Source organism: Trametes versicolor (genome assembly GCF_000271585.1).
Source record: "Trametes versicolor FP-101664 SS1 unplaced genomic scaffold TRAVEscaffold_11, whole genome shotgun sequence".
NCBI lineage: Eukaryota > Fungi > Basidiomycota > Agaricomycetes > Polyporales > Polyporaceae > Trametes > Trametes versicolor.
The window spans coordinates 559,856-568,636 of NW_007360331.1; the positions used below are offsets into that span (position 1 = coordinate 559,856).

At 56.1% G+C, this 8,781-nt stretch overlaps 3 protein-coding genes across 3 annotated transcripts; all 3 read right to left on the reverse strand.

Annotated features, from left to right (window-relative positions):
• Positions 1-1,910: 1,910 nt before the first annotated feature.
• Positions 1,911-2,566, reverse strand: TRAVEDRAFT_132679 (uncharacterized protein; the record flags this gene model as incomplete). Its single annotated transcript, XM_008044766.1, has 2 exons — positions 1,911-2,357; positions 2,420-2,566. 2 exons carry the CDS (start codon positions 2,564-2,566, stop codon positions 1,911-1,913), a joined length of 594 nt encoding a protein of 197 aa, XP_008042957.1.
• A 1,553-nt stretch (positions 2,567-4,119) lies between these two features.
• TRAVEDRAFT_88281 (uncharacterized protein) lies at positions 4,120-4,740 on the reverse strand (the record flags this gene model as incomplete). The annotated part of the gene is made up of 1 exon (XM_008044767.1): positions 4,120-4,740. A coding segment is annotated over one exon (621 nt), but the record flags the coding sequence as incomplete, so codon positions are not given.
• A 186-nt stretch (positions 4,741-4,926) lies between these two features.
• Positions 4,927-5,706, reverse strand: TRAVEDRAFT_132309 (uncharacterized protein; the record flags this gene model as incomplete). Its single annotated transcript, XM_008044768.1, has 1 exon — positions 4,927-5,706. One exon carries the CDS (start codon positions 5,704-5,706, stop codon positions 4,927-4,929), a length of 780 nt encoding a protein of 259 aa, XP_008042959.1.
• Between the last annotated feature and the right edge of the window lie 3,075 nt (positions 5,707-8,781).

Here is an 8,781-nt window from a genome sequence, read left to right on the forward strand (position 1 = left end):
GGGATGGCAGGATGCCAAGTAAGTACAGAACAAAAGAATGTACGTATATGGTAAGTAGGAAAGTCCATGCTGGCGTATGGTAGACGCACAGCCACTATCACTGCCACTCCCGGTCCGGCACAGCCGTAGACACAGAAGTTCAACACAAGATCAGTTTTGCACGGGAATTCGGCAGGACTGGAGCGTACCGACATCAAATCCGACGGGCGTAGCGTTCCTCGGAATGCTCCGTACGGCATGCAGAAGGGACGTTCTGTCCGGTCTATGTGGTTACCGCGCGAGCGAAGCACGGACACGGCGGGGATACAAACAGCTCATAAGCTGTCCCTTGTTTGGCGGTACACCATACACTTGCAGCGAGAAGCTGACGGATCGAACCAAGGCTCAATGTTGTAACGTGGGCTATCGACGGACACGAGAAGGCGGCGGTGGGGTTGTCAGGTGTTATTAGCAAGGCGCGAGGCGCAGAGAATCCCGTTGTCAATCCAGGGACTCGGAGATCGCGAGAGTCATCCCGAGTGGAGGCCGTCCCAGGGCGGTGGCGAAATGACCGCAGCAGAAGGATAACCCCGTGTTCCTGCCGTATTCGAGCTGTCGCCCAGGTACGCGGTAACGGCCCTCTCCGAGACGAGAACACATGGGAACTGCTTCGGTGGGCAATGGCGGTTTTGCGGTGGCTGATCGGTGAGCGGCCAGGACCCTGCCTTGGACAGTGTGTAACCCGTACTGAGCGGTTTCTTTAGACATCATAAGGAGCCTGATACATGTCTGTAGCACACGGCTAGTCGAATTAAACAGCGAGGGAGTATGCGAGGACCAGCCGCGAGCACATGGGAGGAGGAAGAGAGGTGTCTGGAATAAAGTTCGATATCCGGGTTGGCGCCAAGTCCGCGAGGGCGGGCGCTCCGAACCACACCGCTTGCCAAATCTGGCACAGCGCTCACTTAGACCGAGTGCCGGTGCCCTCAGGCTCGCTTCGCATCTCCGCCATCCGCACGCTGCACCATTCGCTCCAAATTGACTGCGTGGTGCCGTGCACGAGCGGCTGGATATCTCGGACCCTGGCACACTCAGATCTGTCTCGGGCGGCCGCGGCATCACCGCCAATCTCTCTGACTGTATGGTGGCACACTCTGAGACCTGGGCGGCCGGTGCACACTTCGAGCTTGCATGGCTGCAATCTGGCCAGGGGTTCCCGTGCGGACGTGTTTCTATTGGATTACAAAGGAAACGTGTATCGATTGGTGATCGTATTTGTAACGGACCAGAAAGCAATCGGGCGGTGTTCTAGACAGGGTCGGCCAAGAGGCAGGCAGAATCAGATTTTTCGACACTGACCTCTCACTTTCCAGGGACCCCGGGAACCGGGTGCCCCCCCTCCCCCCCCCCTTTACCGAGCTAAGCGGGCTGATATGACGCAATACGTCCAGAGCGCGCTATGAAGAGTACGCGCGACGCGTCGCGCGGCACGATACCTAAAAGGTCTGCGCGACGCGCGTACGAGCCTGCACAGTGAAAGAAATAGCGGAGGGCCACAAAAATCAACGCGGAAGCATTATGATTAGGACAGGTGTAACATCGACTACGAGGATGCACTAAAGCTATATGAACTTGAACTGTAGATTATTCGCATGAGGTGTATACTATGTGCATCTAGTGCCCGATGTTAATGCATGACGCGCGGCGGTCTTGTTGAAGGAATTGCACTTACATTACTACGCTGAGAGCTGCTCGCGGAAGCGCTTCTGATATGGTAGCTTACGGTGGCATGGTCCGCCGTACGCGCTTGCCTTGCGCACTAAGATCAGGCTCGGACGGCCGTTTGCGCCCGCCGCGCGACGTGCGCGTTGAGTCTCCCTCCTCTAAACGATGGCAAAGTGAATATCGAGGAGCGCAGAGACAGTAGCAGTTTACTTACCTTGCGTACTCGGAGCTTGAGACAAGATGTCAGTGCGCTTGAGGGCCGGGATGACACCCTCCGGAATACCGAGGGCCTTCTCCTCCTCATGTGTGATATCCATGACACATAGAAGTTGTGGTAGAAGTGTTCCTTCCTCGAAACCGTCAATGGAGTAGCCGGGATGTTGCATGCGGACGTGCTGAGGCATGTTGTACTTCCATACCGCCGTAAAAAGCTTGTCTGGGGTGCTCTGAGTACAGCCAGGGACGGGGCAGAGGATGGGAGTGTTCGTGCAAGGCATCGTCTGCGTAGACTTGAGGCTGCTCTTGTACTGGAATGCGTAGAAGTGGGGGCAATCGCTACGAGGCTGGGGAGACCTTCCAGCAGTGAGGTAAAGCTGCGAGCACATAGAGATGCCCGATCGTCCACAGAACCCGCAAGGCATCTCGGAGCCAACCTAGTAAGCAATACCAGAACACAATCAGTAACATCGTGCTCGGAAACAGCAGCCGCACCTACTGGAATACCAGCAAGCCCTTCTTCGACATGGCGCATGGCCTTCAGGATATGGCCGCCGACATGGTTGCGTGCGAGACGTCGATCCATGACAGTGAGACAGTGATAGCACCGGAACTTGTCGTCTGAAAGCTTTTGCGTAGCGGCCATAAGTCGTTGCGAAGCCTCTTCGCAGTAAAACGTTGGATTTCCTAGATAAGGGTACATATATACGGAGTAGTGGCTGTATCAGGCGAAGTTGAACATGAACAGTAAAGGCGACGGCCACGCACCTTCGGAATCCACATACGGGAACCTCTCGCTCGTTCCGAAGTTAGGAAGGTTGAACAGTGCATCGTGCCTCTTGATTTTGTCCCAGACATTGGTCGTGAGGACCGTGAGTTCCGCATCGGTAAGCTCCCATGTCAGCCCTGACACATTAAGACTGGGTAGCTGTTGCAGCGGGAGTCTATCCTTGACGTCGATGATGTGGGGTTTGACAGGTTCGCATACGTGGCTCGGAAGACGTATGACCAAGGTTTTCCGTGAAGCTTTCGATGTCGATGAGGGTGTGGGGTGTTTGCCAGGGAGAGCTAGTTGTGCAAAGGTCCCGTCCCAGATCCAGGAGTATGGTGTATCGAGAGAGTCGGGGTCTCGGGGGAGGGTGGAGCTCGAGTATCGTGTGCAAGGGACCGACCGCAGTGAAAGAAGCTGTCCAGAAAGTTTGATGCCAGAAGCAACATGTGCGAGATTCCGATTCAGGACTCGTTCGACGCGGGTGCCCTTTTCCTCGATAATGATTGTCTTCATGACAGCGAGACACGCAAGCTTGCTATCACAGCGAACGAGAGTCACGAAGAGGTCGCCCAGCATGTACGCATCATTTCCGAGCATGTCCGCGGAATCGTAGTTTGTCCGTACCTTCCAGTCCATAGTATACCCCCGAACACGGAAGACGCGTTCGTGCGACTTCCGAACATAGTCGGGGGTGATAACCAGACGGCAAATCGATGCCTTGTGTAGCTTCCTTCCCTTATACTCAATCCAGTAGTCGACGGGACTCCCGGACAGGTTCGGAGCTCGTGGAAGTTGCTGGTAATCCTCTTCTTCGATAGCTTCTTCGAGGTCTATCCCATCCGTCCCTGTGTCTGGATCGTCCTCGCCGCCACCAGTATCATTAGCAGCGGAATCAGGTAAGGACTCGGATGCGAGACTTTCCAGCTGTGCTTCAGACAACTCATACATGTCGTAGGAGGTGTCGCCCGGCCCAGGGTCAAGATTTACAGGACACGGGCCCACCGATGGGTGCGGGGAGCTCTGCGGTATAACATGGCTGTAGAGAGGCTAATGGTGAACAGGCATCGCGCAGAAATGCTTCAATAAACTCACAGTGATGAAGTACCACTGGACTGCGGGGCCGTCGGAGCAGTATCCGACACCGGCACTTGCCAACGGGTTGACGGGGGCGGATTCGCATCTGTCCGGGCTCCCTGAGCTGCGACAGCAGGGGATCCAGTCGGGTTTGACAAGTGAGGAGACGTGCAGGGCTCAGGCCGGAGCTCACTGGGTTCAAGAGAGCGATCTTCGGAGTCGAGAGCTTTTCCAGGGTACTTGTTCCCTCCGTGTGGCCGAAGGAGATCGCAAGCAGGGTTCTCCTTGAAGAAGCGTGGAAAGTCCAGAGAGACACCAGGTAAAACACGGTCGAGCAGTTGCTGAGCGGCAACCTGGCCTTCACGCCATGCATTGTCAAGACTGACCTGGTCTGCGACAGCATCTCCTCTCCAAGACTCCGGATTCAGATGATCCAGGTGTTCCGTACGAGTAATCTTGAGGCGACGGAACCCAGGGTCAAGGGAAGGGTGTCGGGTGAAGATTGCGTCGAGATCCATGGCTGCTGCAAGACGATCTACTAGTTGCTTGAAGGAGAAGTTGGGACTGTGTCCTCCCTGCATCCGCACCCGTCCAAAGAGATTTTCGAGTCGATCGTCGCCAAGAAGGAACAGGTAAAAGGGCTGTGATCCGTCCAACTCCTGCTGCTTTGCGATGCAGAAGAATGCGTTCTTGACCGTCATCTGCATATCACTATACAGCTGATTCGGCATAAAATTGACCCCGTGAATGCGGAAGAGCGCGAACGCTGCATGAGCGAACTTGCTAAGCGAGACCAGCTGCTGCGAGAGGGACCAGTCGGGGCGAACAAACGCATCCATGAATGACATGAATATATCGCCGACAAGACCGACAAGCTGAGCTTCCTGCAGCTCGCCCGGGCTACAACCGTCGGTAGGTAGGTCCTTGATCTCCTCGACCGCCTCGAGGAATTCGATCGCGCGAGGTACGTCCTGGGAGTCCGCGGGGTTCATGAGCCGCAAGACGTCGGCTTCAACACGATCTCCACGCCGGAGATGTCGTTTGAACGTCTCATGGTTGATTACGGTGGTCCCGATGGTGATACCTTCGAGAGTGCGGAACAGCCTACTGATACCTAAATTGGGTTTCATTGTTAGCTCGCTGTATAGTACCAAAAACCACTATATGTCGGACGTACGTTTGAGCTCGTGCTTCCAGTCAAAATCTGCCGTGATATTACTATGCCCAACAAAGCGGTTCAGACCCGTAAGGCCGCCAACAAGCGGGTAAAGAGAATGGCCATCGGTTACCTCTTGCTCCATGAACAGATCGTAAACCATTGCTCGGCGACCTGCATCACCATCGGACGCAAAGCTCCAAACATCGCCGAGAAGGTCGCGTAGCCCTGCTTCCTCGAGTGCTCGGAGAACCTTCGTTACGATCGCGGCAGAGCCGTGTGGTGATTCCGTCTTGCAGGTCGGGGACATGAGGATGGGGAAAGCGCCACGTAACCGTGAAGAGTGTGCAAAGGACCCGACCGCAATCACAGACGCTTCCTTCCCATAGTGAAGGGTCCCGTCATGTAAGCGATGAGCCATATTGACCGCGTTGTCGAAGGTAGACAGTCGTGTATTCACTGACGCCGAGTGCTCTCGGCAGAAGCCGCCAACAGAGTCCGTGTGAGGGAAGTATTCCGACTTCTCCTCGACGCTAATCTCATCCATCATGAGCGACGAACCGGTGCGTGCAGGATGGCGTGCCGTATTCAGCTCCGACATCTTGGGGTCGAAGATCTGCTTGATATTGAACAGTGCCTCCTCGACCTTCGGAGTCCCAAGAGATGGCATGAGCTTCGTGAAGACCTTCGCGCGACGGAGAGAACGAATGGAGGGGAGGGAGATATAATGGCTCATCGAGTAGAGGAGTTTCCGGCCGCCCAGACGGAGGACGAGAAGAGACATATCGTGATCATCTGCACCATATCCTCGAGCATGATACACGTTGTTCAAGCTTTCCTCGACGCGATTAACGATCGCACCTATGCCTGCCTTCTCCTTGATGCACTGGTGGACGAGCTGGCGGAGCCGAGGAATATCCCCCGTCGCAATGGCCATGATGAAGCGGTGATGCTCGTCGAGTTTCCCCAAGACTGACGCGCACTTCCGAAGCAGGTTCAAGCTCTACCATAATGTCAAAAATCAGTGCACTTTCGAGTTATCGGCTTCGCAGTCACATACCATAAGCTTCCACTTCTGTAAAGTATGATCGCGGTCACGCAGAAGCTCGCGGAGCTGCTCGTGGGTGAGATACATGTGGTTTGTATGAGGTAGAGCATGACGGGCCATGGAAGCCAGACGGGATACCTTCTCGCGCACTCCTTGACAGTGAAGGCAAGCCTCTTGTCCCGGATCCAGTGCGTGGACGCAGTCGTCAGAGCGGACCCAGAACTCAGATCCATTCTTCTCCACAGAGCAGAATGTATACCCGAGGCCTGCCATGCTGAATTCATGCCGCTGAAAGGGGTAGGTCTCGAAGAATTTGCCCGCCGGCCACTTGAGAGGAAGGCCAGGGCAGCCGGGCGGCGGGCAGGGTAATGAGCGTGGAGGTACAGGCACAGATGTGGATACGGAGTGCAGAGAGAAACTTCCGGAGACGGAACGGGAGATGTTGCCAGAGCTAATTGACGGACTTGGGCTTGACGGCGGACTTGTCTCCGTCTCTGACCTGCAAAAACATCCTAGTACTGAGCAAGCGGATACAATCAAACTTGAAAGAGTCGGCGTACCCGCTATGATTGGCATGTATGCCATACCTACGAGGGGTGATCACCTCGAACTGAACAGCCGTAGGTCGCGGCGGTGTCGCGGCGTTGGACGCAGCCTGGGTGAATGCCGATGAAGAGCTTGCTGATTGAGTCCGGTCTTCGAGGAAGGACGTCCACGAAATAGAAGGCGGCTGCGGAGGGAAGATACGAGTGCGCATCTCACGTGCTTTTCGGAGCTCGTCCTCCACTGTCGCTCTGTTGCGCGATTGCTGCTTCCTACACCGTTGGCCGCCCATGTGATACCCTAGTCCATCGGTGGACTTTGTCTTGCTGTTGCCAGTATTCACGACGGAGAAGCACTTTGGACATTGGACATGCCAGGTGCCCTCCATCCAAACCCAGTTAAGGGTGTGCACCGGCGGAGGAAGAGGTCGAGGATCGAGGCTGGGGGCATCGGGGTCCAAGAGCAATCCGGAAGCCAGCCCCGGGGGTTCGCCATGGTTCTCAAAGTCAAAAGAGGCCCCGCCTGAAGCAAAACTAGAGCTCGCGGCTTCTTGCTCGAAAGCCGCAGCAATTTGGAAGCTGAGATCGCAGCGTCCAGAGGGGTCCTCCAAGCCAAAGCTTGCATCCGCTGATGCGGGGCTAGTTTGGACGTCTCGGGTCGAGAGAGACGGTAGGCCAATTTCCAGATCCGCAAAAATACCGCCGCACGTCGGCGAATCAGAAGGGACGCATGCTTGAGGAGGATTTTCCCCAGCAAAGCAGCCGGGGTAGTCGAAGGCAGGCACACTGCTAGTGCCGTACCCCGCCGCCATGTGCGGTAGCCCCGGAGCAACAGCAGAAAGCAAGCACGTTTTTGAGGGTCACCAGAGAGTGTGTAAGGAATGAGAATGAGGTAAAAAAGGAGTGTATTGTCGTCGCAGACTATGTGCGAGACTGACAGTGCGAAACGAGCCAGGAGCGGGAGTCGCGCAGGCGACGCGCCTTGAGCAGCAGGGCGCCTATAGCGCGTCAGTCATGTGCTTCGAGTGCGCGCGCGTCCCCGCACTCTTACTCAACTACACCTTCCACTAGGCATTGTATTCTCTTAAAATTTGCACAGATACACGCATACATATACAGGTAGCTCTTCTACACCTCAGTGAGTCTGTATCTGAGCTTGAGTAAAAGTTTCGCGGCCTCTCGCTCACAAAACGCGAAACCGGACCCTGGACACCGGGAAAGGGGGGGGGTCCCTTCGAGGTCCGTATCCCCGATTCAGATCTTGCCTGCCTCTTGGGGTCGGCAGAGGAAGAGGGTCGAGGCGAGCACCGGAGTATTTGGTGCCCTTCCGAACCCTATTCCACTGCCGGTCACATCTAGGTGTTGGCCGCAGGCGGGCGGGGATCTGCAGCCACTTGGAAAGCGGGGATTCAATAATTGTGACCGTGAATGAGGGCATAAACTGCAAGCGACCGGGATTGAGCTGAAAATGGCACACTGAAACTGATGATATGACTGAACAATAAGCCGCCTTGAAGCCTGGACTCAGGCCGCCTTTCACACACAGACTGATAGATTGTAAACGTAAATTACGTGGGTGAAAGCTACCGACCAATCGTGCGATGACATTATGCTGTTCTCCCGGCCTCTTCTCCCGCAAGCTACCCTTTGCGCTGCTCACCGTCTCCCCATTCTCCCCCGTCGCCCCTCCGCATGTCCGCAGCACCACATCGGAGCGTCGACCTCTCCACCTCCGCTCGACGTGCGGTGCACAACACCTCCAATCGACACCGCACCCCCACACCGCCCACCCTGCCCCTCGCTGCCTCTCCGCCTGGTGACCGCACCGCGACACACCTGGGGTGATCACGCCCCTGCAATCCTGTCCACGCACAATGCAGGTACGCGGCGTGTGCAGGACACCTTTTGTGGCTGTGACTGACATCTTGGAATCGTCAGATGCAGCATTCCCACATGGCGGCGACGAGCTCACTTGCCAGGACGTCGCAGCGTCGACTGAGGTGCTCTCGTGCTCGCACCCGTCAAGACGTCGCTTCGAGGCGACCGTGGACACCCTGAATATGCCCAGATCCGGCATACGAGGAAGCAAGAGGTGAGTACGGATGGTGCCAGCAAGACGCCGGCCCCAGCGAGCTCATTGTGCCATCCCCAGACTCGACTCGAGATCACCAGAGGGGGAGACAGGTGAGGAGCTCCGAGCAGCACCGAGGATCGAGCTACACAGCGGACACGGTGGGATACTCGCGGTGGACGCATTCGCCGAGTGGTG